General features: G+C 34.6%; 1 protein-coding gene across 1 annotated transcript in view; it reads right to left on the bottom strand.

Moving 5' to 3' along the window:
• The window catches only part of SCML2 (Scm polycomb group protein like 2), a 91,761-nt gene that overhangs the window by 39,619 nt on the left and 31,143 nt on the right, over positions 1-20,999 (bottom strand). Inside the window, exon 7 of the mRNA XM_031445805.2 lies at positions 13,410-13,653. Within this exon, the coding sequence (XP_031301665.1) occupies positions 13,410-13,653 (244 nt within the window). The remainder of the gene's footprint in view (positions 1-13,409; positions 13,654-20,999) is intronic.

Genomic DNA, 20,999 nt, shown 5'->3' with positions numbered 1-20,999 from the left:
TGTACCATAAAACAATTTTTAGAAGTGACTAATCAAATAATAGTGCCCACAATTTCAACAAGTAATATTTAAAACAAAATAGAGGATTTTTTGAGATAAAAGAAATGACTGCGATATTTAGTATACAAAAGCTAACAAAGCAGACAATTAATTTCTTTAACCACATTTCAACTGCAATATAAAGAAACTTTTGGGGTAATTCCTACCTTTAGAAATATTTCAGAGAAACAAGCTGTTGCTGTATTTACCATGAGGGTGATTTAGGTTCCACCTGAGAGCCTTTCTCCTTTACCAGGAATAAAACTGCCTTTCTGGAGAAAGCAAGTTAACAACAAAACCCATGTTGCCCAAGCAAGCCTGAATTTCTAGCAAATGGGGATGAAGCGATTTGCATTTGTTGGTTTGGAGGGGAGGGAGTGGGAGGAGGGGACTAAAAGGACTGCTAAAGTAATTCACATTGTCTGTGAGCTGTATAGTCAGTCATCATCAGTCACCTGCTCAAACTTCCTTCACTCCAGCCTTCAGAGAAGAACCAAAGGTTACCCTGGGTCAGAGAATCTGGAAAGAAATGAGAAGACATGCGAAATCTAACTGCCAACCCACTGTATCTGTTGACAAAGTTATCCCCGCTGGACTACATGTCCTAAAAACCAAGACATTTTAATAGTCTCAAGAGAACTTGTTAAAATATATCATAGAACAGAAACAAGAAAGAAGCTCCAGGTTCTGCTTGCAATTACTGTAGTATTTAGCTGAAATACTTAAAACAGAGAAAGGACATTTGTTTTTTTTTTTTCTTCCAGATACTTCTTTGCATCATAATAGCTGACTCATTTGCACAAGTAAAACATTTGTTCCAAGCTGTAAATATCAGCTGTTTTAAATTTCTTGGCTTTTGAGTGAATAATTTGGGTTGAGAGCATTTCTAACTACTTCATTTATACCAAGCAAGAAAAGTACTAAATATGCTAAGCATATTAGTCTGTATTTTATTATAAGCTACATTAAGGGCAAAAATCTAAACAAATACTTGAGTGTTTATTCAGAAGTTTTCTGATAGGACTGATATACATTGAACTTTTTATACCGCCTTAATTTTATGTACCTCTGCTACATCTAACCCACTGTAACATAAAGGAAAAGTGCTGCTTTATGTGGTGTTTACTAAACACACAGTCGTATAAAAGGAAAAGGTTTGTAAATATACGTCTGAAAAACTATAAAATTTTAATTTTAATATTTAAAGAGAGATGAAGCACAAATTATAGAAACCACATAGTCCTCTGGTTACGTCCTCTGGTTACAAAGAGCAAAAGCAGCCATAATTTCTGGTTTGTTTTGTTTTTTTTTAAATGAGAATGAGGTGGGGGTGGGGAGCAGCTACTTTGCTCACTGGGAACTTTGAAATACTTCTCAAAAGACTAACTTTGAAACAGTTCAAAAGAAAAATATTACATAGGAAGGGCTTTACCAAATAGGACTATAATATAAAATGACTAGTTACATTTTTAAAAAGATCAAAAGTTTAGATTTTAAAACCCACTCCCTTAAAATTTTAATTAAAAACTAAACCATACACATGCATGCATACACACACAACATAAACCAGCATTCAAAGAAGCAGCTAACAGTGTCCAAGATAATTATATTTAAAATCTATTTTTTACTTTAATCTTTAGAAGAAAGTTCCTATTCATACAATTTATGTCTGAATTACTAAACAAAGAAAACCTAACATGATAGTTCTACCAATTATTCATTATCAAAAATGTTTTACAAAGTTGTGAAGGAAATGTCATATTACCATTAAGTTCCACTTGAAAATTAAAGCTATTTCCATGAGAGGCAGGGGATGGGGAACCCAAATAAACAGGAGGATTTTATTAAGAAAAGAGTTAAGTTGACCACTGATAGCATATGGTGCCACTACACAGGAATGCTTGGCTACACCTTCCTGATTCTAGGTTTTCCCCTCCTCCGCATTTCCCTTTGGACTAGGGGAATTCCTCTATACCCTTGGGATCCTGCAACTTTATACTCAAAGCATCTGGAAGTTTGCTGCCCTCTTTCCTGGTCTGTACGGTCACAATTGCTTAAAGAATTAGACTACAAGACTACACTTCACATCAGTGTGGGTCATTAATTTATAATCAATGATGCATAAATCTGAAGCTAAGTCAAATAAAACTAATTCATCAATGTTTTAGAAATTACATAAATTTAAAGTTTAATTATATAGTTAACTTTAAAAGTATTTAAGTACCCTTAAAGCCAGGTAAGTGGTTTACAATGTAGCAATTTATAAAACAAAATAAAAATTTTTGAATATCCCACAATACTAGAAAAAAATTAATACTGGATCAAACTTTTGAGAAGAATCTCCTTCTGAATTTCCCCAATTTCTGAGAAGACTAAAAACCTACATTTATTGTGTTTATAAAGTGAAACAGTAACCTATTTGTTAACAAACTTTCCCAAATAAAGACAGGAAAAAGAAAAAATTTTTTTAAATCATAAATAGCCTTTAAAATAATAGTTGTCCCAATAATGATTCTAAATTGCTGGATTCCAAGTCTTGCTCCTTTGTGTATTAAATATTTGAACTTTAATGAAATGACTGGCCATAAATTTCTATAACTATATATGCCGAAGACAAAGGAAGGGGCAATATGAGAAGAAACCAACAGTTTACAGGGCATTCCTAAATTTCTATCACTTTTTTAGAGAAAACTATATATATAAGCTACAAAGTGGAGGGGGACAAATTGAAACAAAGGACAGCAAGAGCAAGTAAATTCTGCAAGAAGAAAATCTACAACGGACCTTGTTTTAGTTTACTTGATTCAGCCTTAAGTTGCCAATGACATAGCAGCACACACACTCTTTCTCACCAGACACCCTGTACAGGTCTCCAGAATAAATCTGATGAGCTGTGACAGCACGAAGCAGAAGTAAAGAGCTTTGAAAGACTTAAGAGTCATTAACAGGAGACAAGACAGGAAAACCTAAATAAACAAGGGGAAAAAAGCCACACGGTTTGCTTAAATTTCTGCTGGTTATGTTTCTCAATAGTTTTTTTCTACCAATGATAAACCTGATAAGAACTTGGCTGTTTCTGATTACAGAAATGTTAATACTGGGGGAAAAACTGTTAGAAAAAGTTTTAAAGGAAATTAAATTTAATTACTATTTTTGAAAAGAAAACCATAAAGCTTAAAGAAGGTTTTAATGTAAAGTCAAATAAAGTAGCATCCATGGATGCCTCACTACATTTCTTTAAGAAAATATACAAGCAAATTGTCTTTAGTCCTTATTTGAAAACGTTTTAAGTACTGTATCCTATAAAAATGTTGAAAAGCAAAGGTTGAAAAGCAAACATTTCCAATTTGTTTAAGAAATAGTCAAAACAAATTAAAACAATACAGATCTTTTAAATTTATGACATTCAATTAATTTAATATTATTTGTGCCTTTTGAAATTATTTAACTTTAAGGCCCTTAAATTATTAAACATTCCATTTCTTTACACTAACGATGAATCTACAGAAAAAGAAAGTAAACAAACAATCCCCTTTAAAATAGCACCCAAAGTAATAAAATATCTAGGAATAAACCTAACCAAGGAGGTGAAAGACTTATACACGGAAAACTATAAAACACTGATTAAGGAAATTAAAGAAGACTTTAAAAAATGGAAACATATCCCATGCTCCTGGATTAGAAGAATCAATATTGTTAAAATGGCCATACTGCTCAAGGCAATCTACAGATTTAATGCAATCCCTATCAAATTACCCAGGACATAGTTCACAGAACTAGAACAAATCATAATAAAATTTATATGGAACCACAAAAGACCTAGAATTGCCAAAGCATTACTGAAGAAAAAGAAAGGCTGGAGGAATAACTCTCCCAGACTTCAGACAATACTATAGAGCTATAGTCATCAAGACAGCATGGTATTGGGACAAAAACAGACATATGGACCAACAGAACAGAATAGAGAGCCCAGAAATGAACCCACAAACATTGGTCAACTAATCTTTGATAAAGGAGGCAAGGATATACAATCAAATAAAGACAGTCTCTTCAGCAAATGGTGTTGGGATAACTGGACAGCAGCATGTAAAACAATGAAGCTAGAACACTCCCTTACACCATACACAAAAGTAAACTCAAAATGGATCAAAGACTTAAACATAAGACAAGATACAATAAACCTCCTAAAAGAAAATATAGGCAAAACATTATCTGACATACATCTCAAAAATGTTCTCCTAGGGCAATCTACCCAAGCAACAGAAATAAAAGCAAGAATAAACAAATGGGACCTAATTAAACTTACAAGCTTCTGCACAGCAAAGGAAACCATAAGTAAAACAAAAAGACAACCTACGGAATGGGAGAAAATTTTTGCAAATGAAACTGACAAAGGCTTCATCTCCAGAATATATAAGCAGCTCATACAACTTAATAAGAAAAAAACAAACAACTCAATCCAAAAATGGGCAGAAGACCTAAACAAGCAATTCTCCAAGGAAGACATACAAATGATCAACAGGCACATGAAAAAATGCTCAATATCACTAATTATCAGAGAAGTGCAAATCAAAACTACAGTGAGGTATCACCTCACACCAGTCAGAATGACCATCATTCAAAAGTTCACAAATGACAAATGCTGGAGAGGCTCTGGAAAAAAGGGAACCCTCCTACGCTGCTGGTGGGAATGCAGTTTGGTGCAGCCAGTGTGGAAAACAGCATTGAGATTCCTCAAAAGATTAGGAATAGACTTACCATATGACCCAGGAATCCCGCTCCTGGGCATCTATCCAGAAGGAACCCTACTTTAAAAAGACACCTGCACCCCAGTGTTCACAGCAGCACTATTTACAATAGCCAAGACATGGAAACAGCCTAAATGTCCATCGACAGATGACTGGATAAAGAAGATGTGGTATATTTATACAATGGAATTCTATTCAGCCATAAAAAATGACAACAGAATGCCATTTGCAGCAACATGGATGTCCCTGGAGAATGTCATTCTAAGTGAAGTAAGCCAGAAAGAGAAAGAAAATACCATTAGAATACAAACTTGCGGTTGCCAAGGGGGAGGTGGGTGGGAAGGGATAGACTGGGAGTTCAAAATTTGTAGATACTGACAGATATATGTGGAATAAACAAGATTATACTGCATAGCACAGGGAAATATATACAAGATCTTGTGGTAGCTCACAGCGAAAAAAAATGTGACAATGAATATATGTATGCTCATGTATAACTGAAAAATTGTGCTCTACACTGGAATTTGACACAACATTGTAAAATGACTATAACTCAATAAAAAACGTTTAAAAAATTATTAAACATTCAAGTGGATAAGTTTAATATTTCTGTACGTTTTCTAAAAAGACCCTAAATAACATTAAAAAGCAAAGCACTGAGGAAAAGTTTTTACTTTTCTGACAAAGGGTTGATATGTGCAATAAACGAAGCACTCAAACAGAACAACAAGTTAAGGAACACTCTAAGAAAAAAGTGGGAAAAGGTAATTAGCAGGAAAATGATAAAGATATACTATTGGCCAAAATACATGGAAAGAAAAAGATTTAACCTCACTCGTAATCTAGGAAAAAAAAATTTTTTAATAACATTTTTAAAATTAGCAAAAATAAGATAATGACCAAAATTGACTGGAGAAGGAAAAAAACATTTTCACCCACCTCTGAGGGGAGTGGAAATGAGTACACCTTTCTGAATGACAATTTGTCAGCCTGAGAAACATACCCCCCTACTCAGCAAACTTATTCTATGTAAATAACTAGAGAAGTATGCAAAAATATAGTCTTCATATCATCTAGTTTAGTAACATAAATCTTGAAATGTTATAAATGTCAAACAAAATAGAAGTTTGGTTAAATAAATTACGATATAACCATATGATGGAATATAAAACAGAAATAAAACTGAATTTGTAGAGATATATTTCACATGGGAATACAATCACAAGATATCATGAAAAAGTAGTCAAGAAAGTAAAATATGAAGGATAATCTCTTTTCAAACTGAAACTGTTAATTAATCTAGAGATACTAATGTAAAATACAAATACATTCTTGTTTTTTTTAAAAAAGGCCACAGATAAAATCAAGTCCCCATTACCACTTCCTTTACCACCCTACACCCCTTTCCATAAATAATTACTATTACAGATTCGATACACTGTGTAGCCTTTCAGATCTTTTCTATGGAATTATACACATGCATCAATAGTTACATATAGAAATACATACTTGTTTTGTTTTAACTTAATGGCATTATACATATGTATTTGGTTTTTTTTTTTATTTAATACATCCTGGAGAATTTTCATTCTTAGTAAATGGGAAAACTCTCACTATTCTAAATTGTTCTATATTATTCTAAGGAGTAAATATACCATAACTTATCATTTTTCTACTAATTTGGCTGGGTGCATGTTCTAAACATCTATGTGTAAAACAAAAAGAAAAAAGGGCACTATGAAAACAAATATAGATAAAACTGTTTGCTATGATTATCTCTATGTGCTTTTCTCATTTTTTTGTTTTTTGCATTTATTACTTTTTCTATTAGAGAAAAATTACATTAAAAATAATTTTAAAATATTTGGCTTTCAAGAATATATCACATTGTATCTAAAAATGATACTTTATATTATAGCTGTCATCTAATGAATGATATATTGCTAAAATAAATGTTTTCTCTATGCAAAAAGAGTATTTCACCTTGTGTAAGTATAGCACTAACCATATTAATCTGCAATTAATAAGCAAATGCTTGAAAAAAATCAAAATGAATCATATATACAATGTCTTTTGAGTGATTATGCACTAACAATTTTTTGTATATATATATATATATATATATATATATTTTATTGAAGTATAGTCAGTTTACAATGTTGTGTCAATTCCCAGTGCACAGCAAATGCTTCAGTCATACATGAACATACATATATTTGTTTTCATATTCTTTTTCACCATAAGTTACTACAAGACATTGAATATACTCCCTATGCTATATAGTATGAACTTGTCATTTATCTATTTTATATATATATTAGTTAATATTTGCAAACCTCAAACTCCCAATTTATCCCTTCCCACCCCCTGAACTAACAATTTTTCACCATACTGTCCCCAGAATCCTAAGGTTATTCTGGGGACTTCTGTGAATCTACAAATCAGAATGTGGTACCAATGGGCACATCTTTGTTTCTACTCTACTGCTTCCAAAACCTACCTTAGCATGGGTTGGATTATTTGTATTCAAAGAAAGTCATAAACAATACTACAAAGCTACAGTAATCAAAACAGCATGGTACTGGGACAAAAATAGACATATAGATCAATGGAACAGAATAGGGAGCCCAGAACTAAACCTACACACCTATGGCCAATTCATCTACAACAAAGGAGGCAAGAATATACAATGGAGAAAAGACAGTCTCTTCAACAAGTGGAATTGGGAAAGCTGGACAGATACAGGTTAATCAATGAAATAAGAACACTCCCTCATACCACATACAAAAATAAACTCAAAATGGTTTAAAGGCCTAAATATAAGACATGACACCATCAAACTGCTAGAAAATAGGAAAAACATTCTCAGACATAAATTGTAGCAATATTGTCTTAGATTGGCCTTCCTAGGAAAAAGAAATAAAAGCAAAAATGAACAAATGTGACCTAATCACACTTAAAAGCTTTTGCACAGTAAAAGAAACCATCAACAAAATGAAAAGACAAATTATGGAATGGGAAAAAATATTTGAAAATAATGCGACCAACAAGGAGTTAATATCCAAAATTCACAAAGAACTCATACAACTCAATATCAAAAAACCAAATAACCCAATCCAAAAATGGGCAGAAGACTTAAACAGACACTTCTCCAAAGATATACAGATGGCCAACAGGCACATGAAGAGATGCTCAACATCGCTAATTATAAGAGAAATGCAAATCAAAACTACAATGAATATCACCTCACACCAGTCAGAATGGCCATTAACAAAAACTCTACACATAACAAATGTTGGAGAGGGTGTGAAGAAAACCCTCCTATACTGCTGGTGGGAGTGTAAATTGGTTTAGCCACTATAGAAAACAGTATGAAGGTTCCTTAGAAAACTAAAAATAGAGCTACCATGATGATGACCCAGCAATCCCACTCCTGGGCGTATATCTGGAAAATATGAAAACCAATTTGAAAAGATACATGCACCCCAATGTTCACAGAAGCACTGTAATAGCTAAGACATGGAAACAATCCAGGTGTCCATCAACAGATGATTGGTTTAAGAAGATGTGGTGTATACATACAATGGAATATCACTCAGCCATTAAAAAAAAATGAAATACTGCCATCTGTAGCATCATGGATGGACCGAGAGAATATCATACTAAGTGAAGTAAGTCAGACAGAGAAAGACAAAAATTAAATGATATCACTGATATGTGGAATCTAAAAAATAATACAAGAATCTATATACAAAACAAAGAGACTCACAGACATAGAAAACAAACTTATGGTTACCAAAGGGGAATGGGGAGGAGGGACAAATCAGGAGTATAGGATTAACAGATACATACTAATATACAAAAAGTAGATAAGCAACAAAGATTTACTATATAGGACAAGGAACTATATTCAATCTCTTGTAATAACCTAAAATGGAAAATAATGTGAAAAAAATGTATATAACTGAATCACTTTGCTGTACACCTGAAACACAATGTTGCAAATCAACTACACCTCAATTTTTAAAAAAGGACAAAAAAAGAAAAATGAAAAAACGTTGTAAAAAGTGTCTTACAATGTCACATTGCTTGTGTCATTTGAAATCCTTAATGATAAAACAGTTAAATTATAGTATCAAACATTTAAAAATTTTCACAATGAAAGTAAACAACTTATCATTCATGTAAGCATAGTTTTGCCAAGATTCAACAAAACCCACACCTAGAAGTATCAGAGTGAAAATGCAAAACACAAAGACAACAGGAAAATATTAAAGCAGCTAGAGAAAAAAATGAGATTATAGTCAGAGGGAAGAGAATGACAGCTGAATTCTCATATTAAAGCAGCTAGAGAAAAAAATGAGATTATAGTCAGAGGGAAGAGAATGACAGCTGAATTCTCAACAGCAATGGAAATCAAAAGGCAAAAGAATGGTAACTTCAATGTGCTGAAAGAAAATAGCTGCCAACCTAGAATTCTACATCGAGAGAAAATGTCTTTCAAGGAAAGAGTTGAAAGAGTTGAAAGACATATTCAGATGAACATAAACTGAGAAAGCATGCCACTAGCAAATACTCACTAAAGGAAATTCTGAAGGCTCTACCCTAGACAGAAGAAAATTAATTCCAGATGAAAGGTTTGAGATGCTATGGAGGAATAAAGAGCAAAGAACATGTTGAATATATTGGTCAATCTCAACAAATATTGACTATGTAAACAACAATAATAGTTTATAGGATTACAAAAATACATAATTAAAATATACAACAGTAATAACATGAATTTGAAAGGAGTAAATAGGTATTCTAAGTTCCTTTCACTGTCAGTGCAGAATAGAGATATTGATTAATTTCAGGCTTCCTTTAAGAAAGCATGTTAAAATTCCTAGAGTATTAAAAGAACAGAAAATATAGTGTATAACTTTCAAACAAGAAGAGGGGAACAAATGGAGTAAGAAAAAATAACCCAAAAAAGGAAAATAAAACATAGAAAAGCCAAGACAACTACAAAGCACAAAATTAGATGGCATATTGAAAATTCAATATATCTGTGATTACAATAAATATAAACAGATTAAAAGCTTCAGTTAAAAGACAAGCTGACTTGCCAAAAAATCAAAATCCAACTATTTGCAAGAAATGCACCTTTTTAGATTAGGATAGATAAAGGTTGAAAATTAGACAAAGAGAGAAAAAGAATAAAAACACCAACAAAAGCTGGTGTAACTACACTGACACAAGATAAAGTAGACTTTAAGGTAAAGCAAACAAACAAACACCATAAAAAGGATTACTACAGAAGGTTCAATTGACTAGGAAGTTATAAGAGTTCAAAATTTGTATACACCTGATAATGTAGCCAGAAAACAGATAAGCATAAAGTAAACATTGGAAGAACTACTAGGAAAAAGACTCAATCATAATGAAACTTATAGGGGAAAAACAATTCGAATAAAAGCAAACTTCTCATCAGAAACCATGGAAGTCAGAAGGAAGCTGCACAACATTTTTCAAGTGCTGAAAGAAAACAACTGCCAACCTGGAATTCTATATCCAGCAACCATCTTTCAAGAATGAAGGAGAAATAGAGACATTCCTGGATTAAGGAAAACTAAGAATTTGTTGCCAGACGACATACTCTAAAAGAATGACTAAAAGAAGTTCTCTAAACAAAACAAAACAAGACAAAAGAAGGAATCTTTGAAAATCAGGAAGGAAGAAGGAAGACTGAAAGAGTAAAACTGTGGGTAAATACAATAGACTTTCCTTCTCCTCTTGAGTTTTCTAAATTATGTTTTATGGTTGAAGCAAGAAGTATCACACTGTCTAATGCCACTCTCAATGAATGCAGGAGAAATAAGACAGTTATGAATGGTGGAGGGTAAAGAGACATAAATTGAGGTAAAGGATCTAAATTTCACTTTAACTGGTGAAAAGTCTAGTGTGGTAGAGGACAGAGGAGGCAGATCTCAGAAAACATTGGTGAAGCCACATTTTAAAAAACACTTTGCATCTCCTATTTACTCAACTCTCTATATCCATTTTTTTCAAATAAGTCTAGTAATCACACTTTTACTTAAGACCACTAATGAGCTCTCCCTCTTGACTTTAATGCTGCATTTGATAGTGCTGAATATTTACTGCTTAAAATCTTTCTTCTCTTGTTTTTGGAGGCATCAATCTCGTGACTCTTCTACATTTATACATGCTTTTTCTCAGTGTCCTAAATTGAATTCTATCATCTACCCATCTCTTATTCTTGTGTTTCTCAAAGTTTAGGCCTCAAACCATGTGCAATGGAAACACTTGAGCCCTACTCAGGACCTACTGATTCAGAACCCCTAGATGTGAGTACTAGGGCATCAGTCTTTTAACAAGTTCCCCCAGGTGATTCAAGTGATTCAAGAGAATTACTGTCTTAAATGTTAACCCACAAGGTTCTGTCATGGGTCCTCTTCTACTTCCACCTGTTACATATGTACAATTAAAACCACACCTCAAACTTTCACCACTTACATCTCTCAACAGGATGTGTAAACTGCCCACCCCTTCCCCGCCAGCACCTATAATCTCTCCTGACAAAGAGTATTTATTTGAATGAACATGATGATTTTCAAGCCTGCTCTGTCAACCAAAATCTAACTCTTTTAGGCTTCATACTTGTATATGCATCGATCCAATGGACATGGCCACCAGGCTGTCCTGAATTAGTTAGGATTAAATTCAGCTAATAGTAAGAGAAAAGCCTGAAATGGTGGTTTACATAACACAGAAGTTTCTCTCTTACAACAGTCTGGAATAGGCTACTATAAAAATTCTGCTCCACAAAGTTCTCAGAGACTCTGGCTCCTTTCTGCTTTCCACTCTACTCCATATGGCCCCCATTTCAAAGTTCAAGATGGAGCTCCCCCCAAAATAACCACATTCCTAAGCAGCAGGACAGAAGCAAGAAGGAAGAGAGAATGGGGCATTCACCTCTCTGTAATACACTTCCTGGAAGTAGAACACACTACCTATACTTTTATCCCATAGACCAGGACTTAAGTCTCATGGCCATATCTAACTACTAGAAAGGCTAGAAATCTAGTCTTTACATTAGGCAGCCGAACTCTGCTACTAAGAAAAAAGAAAAAAAGGTGGGGGGAGACCAGATAGTGGAGGAAAACAGCATTCTTGACCACTCATTCCAAAGTCACCGTGTCGCAAATTGAACTCATCAGTTTTCAGAACACACTGTGTAATTTTACCTTTGTTGTGCCCCCTACCTTTGTCTCCCTTCTGCCTGGCAAGCTCCTTCTCCTCTCTTAATACTCAAATCATGTGTCTTTTTGTGAAACTTTCCTTTACCTAACCACCTTTACCTCCAGCCTAAACGGACTGGATGTCTTTGGGCCACCTTAATATCTAGCATACGTCACTATTTTTATATACTAATTCTGTATTGTATTTTTAAAAAACAAATCTATCCCTCCATTCATCCCTCTCCCACTAGAAGGTAAACTTCTTGAGGGCAGAAACTATGCCTTATTTTAGTGCCATATGCACATATATATCTGTATTATACTAAATTTTTTATAAAAATCTACCATTAATATCTGTCTTAAAATTATGGCAGCAGAGAACTGGTAAAAAAGGTACCTAATAAAAAGAACATCATAGTATGCAGTATTGTAGTATAATGGGATGTGTTAAAGTTCCAAATCACAGAAGATTCTAATAGCAATTATAAGAATAATATGGCTATATTCTCATATCTAGCCACAGCCTTCCTCCATACACATTACCTAATCATTTTCTAGACCAACGTTTCTTTTTTTTCTGGTATAAATAAACAAATTTAGTAGGGTAAACATTAAGTATGTTTACATGTGTTCAACTAGTAAGTTTACATTTAACTTAGGCCAATGATTCAGTTCTGTGCTTAGACTCCACTAAATCTCAGCAGTAATTCCATCACAGAAGACCAGGTTAGGCATGTCTATATACTTGGAAGAGACAATCAAGGAGCTTCAATATTTTGATGACTTTTCTCTGAAAGAAAATATCTAGACTAGATGACATAGTATTCAACTTAGGAAGCACAGCATTACAACTGATAAACACATGACTAAAACGAAGCACTAATCCACAATGGCTTCCACAGTCAAAAATTTTCACTGACATGTAGATTTTACTTAACAATAATATCAAAGTATCAATTTAACTTGGAAAAACAAATGAAATCATGTAAAACGTGTATATAACAGTTGTTATGCCCAATCTTTAAGAAACTATCTTTGAGATATAAACAATGGAATACTATGCATAATTTTAAATAGAATATCAACTGTAAAGGTAGCTGAGCACCCCAAAATGCTTACAGCAGCAAGGCTTCAATGGTCTAAGTGTGACTTACAGCTTTGCCCATATTCTCTGTTACGGACTGTCAATTCAGACTATGATGCTAGGTTCTAATTATAGCTTTCTTTTATCTCCAGTTCTCTAGCCTGGACAGTACCCTCACTGTTCTGCCTGCTGCTCCTCAGTTGGGCATGAAGTCCTAACCTTAATGCCAACAGCAGTTAGACCTAACTTCAATAAAATAAAAGAACACGTACTAGTCAGTTATCATCATTATCTTACCATGAGCTCCTGGTGGTTGTAATACATCTCCTGTGAGGCGACACCACCCTACTGGGAAAATATCTCGACAATCATACTTGCACCAATAATCAAAAGCTCCACTCCAGCCATCGAATGTGATATAAACTTCATCTCCTTTAACATCTCCAATAGTTGCAGGGCAGATCAGATAAGGGTTCTTTTTGTCTATAGCTTCAAGTTTCATTCCCACTTTAAAATTATTTAGAGGTGGCTTTGGTGGCTCCTACCAAAACATTAAAAAAGTTTTCATTGTTAAGATGTATTAAGAAGCATTTGCTCAATTATATTCTTACAACCTTTAGCAACCAGAAGTTAAGCTTCGTCTTTATCAATTAAATACAGGAAGAAACAGTTCTCACAGATCCCTCTGAAATTCTGCTCTACAATATCTCACTTACTCTGGAGCAGAGCCAAGAGCTTAGAAGAAAACAAAACCAGCCTGATAGTACTTCATTCATTCATTCAAGAAATATGTATTATATACTATGTACCAGGAATTTGGCATTTATTGGTGAACAAAAATATAAGATCTCTGTTCTGGTGGAAATTACATTCTAGTAGTGGTGGTAGCAGTGGTTGTGGGGCTGGACAGGATGAAGGAGAGGAAGCAACAAAAAAATTTTTCAAAGATAATCAAACAAACCTAACAATAAGTAAATTACAGGGTATACTGAAAGGTAGTAAGTCCAAAGAGAAAGAACAGCAGCAGATAATACAGGTAATACCTAAAAAGAAACTCAAAGTATGAAATGAAGACACAAGAATATGAAAGTCATCTATATAGTCTGGGGTCATTTATGATATCCAATCCAGAAACAAATATTTAAAAAGTATTTGTTAGTTACAAAAAGTGAAGTCATGCAAATACTAAAAGGATTCTTAGAGAGCCCAAGTGCTACATTAAAAGCAACATCTTTTTTCAATTTGCTTTTTATCCTAGTAAACAGCACCATCAGCAATCCAGTGACCCAAGCCAGAAACCTGGAAATGGTCCTAGACCAGTAGTTCCCAGTCTGACAGTATTAGAATCACCTGGGGCCACACTGCCATTGATGCTGATTAAATTCGTCTGAGGTGGGGCCCAGGTATCAGCATATTTTAACTGCCCAGATGATTCTAACATGCATCCAAGGCTACGAACCACTACCCTAGACACATCCTTTACTCTTAACACTCACATTCAGTCAAAGACCACAACCTGCCAATTCCAACCCCTAGATTTCTAAAATGACAACATTAAAAGTTAACTTTCAATTGTTAGTATATGCCAGGCACAGTTTAAATGGTCGCCATATATTCATGTAATTCTCACAACAATCCTATAAAGTCAGTGCAATTATTATCCCCATTTTACAGATGGTAAAACTGATGCACACAATTGCCTAAGACTACACCATAAGTATCAGAGCTAGATTTTAAATCTAGGTAGCCAACTCCTTGTTACACTGTACACCCACCATCTGCCCAGCCAACTCCAACTCAACCAAACTTCAAAGCCCAGCTCTCCTGGCCTCTTTAAGGCTTCTCTGACCAATGCCTGCCCACTCCTAGGTCAACCACAGAGATGCTCTTGCCTTCAATTGTGAAACTGTTAAAATGTGTTCACTCCTCTATGAGAATAAGGGATTCTCAAAAGCAGGTACCTCATCTTTTTCATATTGTTATTTTCAGCACAGTACCCAACAGTAAGCATTGTTTTTTAAATGAATGAACCAAGGAATCACCTGGAGAACAGTAAACAAGCTCTCAACTCTTTCACCAAGATATTAATTAAAAAATATATCTGGTAGGTTGGTTCCCTTTTTAAATGCCCCTTTTAAACCCATCTCATCATCCTGTACTTTCCCACTATTACCCTACCCTTTACAGCCTTGCAATCTGAAAGTTCTTTCAAAGTCCTTTTAATTACATATTCTTAATTTGATTCTTAAAAACCACCCTGAAAGTTAGCAGGGCAAAGGTTAGTTTGATCAAAGACCAAAGTATCTGATAAATAGCTGATAAGTAAGAAGTAGTCACATACTGTCACTTTATGAAGGAGCAAAAGGTCTATTGTCAGTTACTACATACGGGAAGAAAAATGGGGGCAGATTTTACAAAGGATAACCATGGCAATTGATAAATTTGTGCTGGACATTCACAGAATGCAGAAAACATTCAAGGCACAAATAAGGATCCCAGAACCTTACATGGTCATTTAAGAGAGTAAGAATAAGGCTTAAGACTTTCTGTAGCAAAGTAAACTAAGTTCAAATGACAATATACATTTTCCGCTACAAAACAGAATTAAGACAGGAATGACTCGAGAAACAGAATTTTAAGATTCAAATGTATAACCTAAAAAGAAACCCCAATATGACAGGAGGTTATCAATGCCACTATTGGCTAGCAAGTAACAAAAACCATAAAATGATTACAGAAAAAAATGCAATTTATGCTCTGAAGATTTCATACTGTTTATTAATTCTTCTAAATTTCATGACTACTCTATCAAATTTTCTGACATCAGCATAGCCATACAAATAAATATAAACAGAGCTCTAGAAGAAAACAAATTTTTATTAAGAAAAAAAAGGAACTACTCTTTTTTTCATAACATAGTAAACGAAAGGGCTTTATCTCAAAACAGTCTCCTTTAGATTTAGATAACTGACAAAATGGTACCCTCTGCTGTCCACAAAAGGTAATGCTATAAAGTTGCCTTAAAATATGTTTTCAAAGAATATAGTTTGTCATCATCAATTCTTTTTGGGGGGGTAGTTAGGTTTATTTATTTTTAATGGAAATACTGGGGATTGAACCTAGGACCTCATGCATGCTAAGCATGCACTCTACCACTGAGCTATACCCTCCCCCTCATCAATTCTTTTTTTTTAATTTTATTTTTTATTGACGTGTAGTTGATTTATAATGTTAGTTTCAGATGTACAGCAAAGAGACTGAGTTATACATATACATACATATACATATGTATATATGTAATATATTTTTTCAGATTTTCCATTATAGCTTATTACAAGAAACTGAATATAGATCCCTGTGCTATACAGTAGGTACTTGTTGTTTATCTATTTTATATATAGTAATGTGTATCTGTTAATCCCAAATTCCTAACTTACCCTTCCCACATCATCATCAGTTCTCAAATGACTTCCTAAAACACAAAGATTTAATTTGCAAAAGCAACAGCTAAAATAAACAAGGGATCAAAACCTTTTCTTTTACTCTAAGAAAAAAAATGATTCTATTCTGGAAGGTAGCTAGCAAAAAAATGGCCTTTTCACCTCCCTCTGCTTACCTACTTACTATATGGTTCTCCTTACAGGTTATTTCTCCCTCGTCTCAGCATTATCTGCATTACCCCTCTGCCTGGCATATTTTTACCCTTGTAGTCTCAAGGTTCCTTCACTCCCGTTCTCATATCTTCACTCAAATGGCACCTTCTCACCAAGATCTTCCTGGCCAACTTATCAAAAATGTTACCTTCCCTTTTCCTTAGCATGTACAACTATCAAACATAAGATACATGTATTTAGTATGGTTTACTATACATTTCCCCAGCTAGAAGGTAAGCTCCATAAAGGCAGTTTTTTAACTGCCTTGTTTATAGTTATATTCCCAGAGTCTACATCTGACCACAAACTTCTATCTTTTAATTTCTACTTCCTTACTTTTAATCAACTACTTCTTTGACCTCATCAAGAATTCAAGTCCCATAGCATTCATTTATTCATTTACAAATATTTACTGAGTGCCTACTACACCAGATACTACTGAAGGTTCTTGATATATATTAACTAGCAAAATAGACAAAAGTCCCACCCTTGCAGTACTCCCATACTAGTAAAGAGAAAGATGAGGAACATAATAAATAAGTAAAATATATTCTACGTTACAAATGGTGAGTGCTATAGAAAAAAAAAAGGCATCAGAGCAGAGTAAAGAAGATCCAGAGAGCAAAGTAGGGGAGGAGTTGTGCAATTTTAAGTAGGGTAATCAGGACAAGCCTCATATGGAAGGTGACATGTGAGCAGAAGCCTGAAAGTGGTGATTATTAACATGCAGTTATCTAGAGCAAGAGTATTTCAGGCAGAGACAACAGGCAAGGGCCAAGGCCCTAAAGCAGGAGATGTGTCCAAAATGTTTGAAGAACAAGTGTGGCTAAAATGAAGTATGCAAGTGGGAAGGCAGTAGGAAACCAGGTCAGAGAGATAATGAGTGGTCGTATCATGTAGAGGTATAGATGCCACTGTAAGGACTCTGGCTTTTACTCTGAATAAAACAAAGAGCCTCTGCATGGTTTTGAGCAGAGGAGTGACATAATCTCACTTTTGTTTTAAAAGGAATTCTTTGATTGCTGTGTTGACTACAGACTATAAGGTTACAAATAAAGAGACTAATGAAGAAGTTACTGTAGTAGTCCTAGTGAGAGATAAAGGCAGCTTGTACCAGTCTAATAGAAACTGAGATGGCAAGAAGTGGTTGGATTTCAAATATATTTTGAAGATAGAGCAGGTAGTTCCTTATGGAATGGATGTGGTGTGTGAAAGAAATAATCACCAAGGTTTTTGGCCCAAGCAAGTGGAAGGATAGTTGCAACTTCCTGATATGAGAAAGGCTGCAGGTGGAGCAGCCTGATATATCTATTAGACATCCAAACAGGGATACTGAGTAGGTAGGCTGGATATACAAACCTGAGTTGGGAGCAAAAAGTCTGGATTGGAAATACAAATTTGAAGGCCATTTGCATATAAATTGTACTTAAAGACAGGAATTAGATGAAATCACCAAGGAATTAATACAGATCAAGAGTTTCTCAACCTTGGCACTACTGGCATTTGGGGCCAGAACATTCTGTTGTAAGGTTTGTTCTGTGCACTAGGATGTTCAGTAGCGTCCCTGGTCTCTACTCGTATAAGGAACAACACCTCCCAAGCTGTGACAACCAAAAATGTCCCCTGTTCAGATCCACTGATAAAAGAAGAGGACCAAACACTCAAACATTCTATCACACTCTTTCACATCCACATTACAGAGCATTATGTTACCACTTTCTTTTCAGCACCCCAAACCAACTTATCCCCTTGTCCTTGTTCTGTTATCTCCAAACGTTAGTTCAGTATTACCATCCACTTTAATCTATTTATACTTAATTGCTGAGCACTGCTGGAGAAAAGTCCCACATGCTTATTACATGTAGTGCTACACATATTTAGTTTTCATCCTCAAGTGAACTCTCCAAAATACAGTCATGTGTCCCTAGGTCATCCCCTTTCCCATCCCATACGGCAGCTATTCCAAACCTTTATCACTTGCCTTAAGACTAATAATACATTGTTTCCTCATTATACCTTTATTATTTTATTTGTTAACTTGTTGACTTTCTCCCCAGCCAGAGAGTAAGCTCTCTGCTTTAGTGCAGGAATATAATAGACTTTCAATCCACATATGAACCCTTCCCTCCAGCCTGTCAGTTTCCTATTTCAGAGTAAACTGAGGCCACCAGGAATGAACTCTATCAATATTCTGCCCCCATGATTCTATCTGAGAACATTTTTTTATCTGGTCGTCAGTTCTTGCTAACATAACTGATGAACTTCCTATCTACCGAGTAGTCAAGAATTGGCTTTCCTTGTAATTGACCTCTATGAAGTACCTGATATTGGTACTTACACATCATAATGGTGAGTGGGTATTTCTCAAGGTTCTAAACTTGACACTCCTCTCTTCTCCTTCTACATATTCTCTTTGGACTAGGTCATTCATACTCAAGGCTTCCATCACTATCATTTAAGCTAAAAACTCTCAAATTCATATACCCAAGCCAAACATTTCTAAGTTCTAAATACTTTATGCTCAACATCTGGTGTTAGTCATCTCTCCTCAAACTTCCTAGAGACACTCCAACATGTCCAAAACTAAATCCATCTTCTCCCTCTATATGTATTCATCTTCTTGTACTCCCCATTCTTTCTTCATTCATCGAATGAACATGTACCAGGATCTATGATAGGCACTACTGAGAATGCAAAAACATGTTAACTTCTCAAAAGGAACTCACTGTCTAGGAAGCAAGAGACAGTGAAATTAATAAAATAATCCAACACCTACAAAGACTGACATACGCACAAGGTGCTACAGATGTGTAAGAATGAAGAGGGGAAATTAGGGAAGGTATTTTTGAAGATTCAATGCCTGAAATGAATCTTAAAAGAAAAACAGGAGTTATCCAGAGAGAACCAGCTCTAAAAAGAGGAACATAGTATCGACAGGCTATTATGAGCAATTTAGAACATAAAATCTATAGCAAGGAGTAGCAGCTGTAAACCAAATCACACAGCACCTTAAAGGTCATATTAACAAACTTTTATTTCATCCTGAGTGCAAATGGGAACTTCAAAATAGTTTTAAGTAGGGAATGATGTGCTAAGGCTTCTGTGTCAGATATTTCTAACAGTCGTGTTTAAGGGTGAAAATAAGAGGCAGTTATAAGGCTAGTTGAACCAGTCCAGGCGTGAGGAAAGTCTGTACCAGAAGCAATGAATGACAGTAAGGTTAGAAAGAAAGGATGTGACAAAGAAATAATTGGCAAGCTAAGTGGGTGGGCTTTCCTAATTAATTGGCTATCCAGAGGCCAGGGTCAAGGAGGAGTGAGGATTTAAGATGGCTCCTGGCCAAGTTTCAAGGTTGGCTGAAAAGGGTATCCACAAATCACAAGGAGTAAGAAAAGAAACCCAACTGAAAAAGAGACAAAGGCTATAATCAGGCACTTCACAGAAAAATAAAAGGCCATTAAACACGTTTTAAAAGCTCCATTTCACTGGTAATCAGTTCAATGCAAATTACAATGAGATACCATTACCATCCCCACCTCCAAAAAAAGATTCACAAAATTTTAATAGATTGATAATATTCAATTTTAGTGAAGGTGTGGGAATGTGAACATATCTATACACTAATACTGCGGCATAGTTTGGAACACCTTATTAAGGTGCAATTTAATGGTATATTTCAACACTTAAAGCATACATTCCCTTTGAACCAGGAATTCTACTTCTAAGAATATGGCCACATTCATACTTATACAAAAATCTCCATACGAGAATGCTAATTCTGGACGGTTTAAACAACAATATGAAGGCAACCTAAATATCAATCCTTAGGGAGAGGTTAAATCAGTTATGGTAATCCATACCACAGAGGAGCACAATACAACCTAAAATATATATGAAACGAAAAGATTTCCAAAATATATATATTTCAGGGGAAAAACTAAATCACAGAATATATTCTAATTTCTGTTTAAGAAACAAAAGCGCATATATGGTTTTGAATGCACAGATAAAGGTCAAGAAGAACATTTTGTAGAGAAGAGTAGAATGGAGGAATGGATGGGACAAATGGACATGGATTTTTTTACTTTAGCTAAGTGTATAGTTTGATTTTTTCCCCAAAGATGAATTACTTTTATAATTAAAAAAATGAAAAATATAATGTATGTGACATGTGGCAAGCTGATAAAGCAATTTATTAAGTAAAATAGATCCAATGGCTTTTCTAAAGTCACAG

The sequence above is a fragment of the Camelus dromedarius genome, chromosome X (genome assembly GCF_036321535.1).
Source record: "Camelus dromedarius isolate mCamDro1 chromosome X, mCamDro1.pat, whole genome shotgun sequence".
Taxonomy (NCBI): Eukaryota; Metazoa; Chordata; class Mammalia; order Artiodactyla; family Camelidae; genus Camelus; species Camelus dromedarius.
The sequence above is the reverse complement of the archived record's forward strand: the minus strand, read 5'-3'. Positions and strand labels throughout refer to the sequence as shown.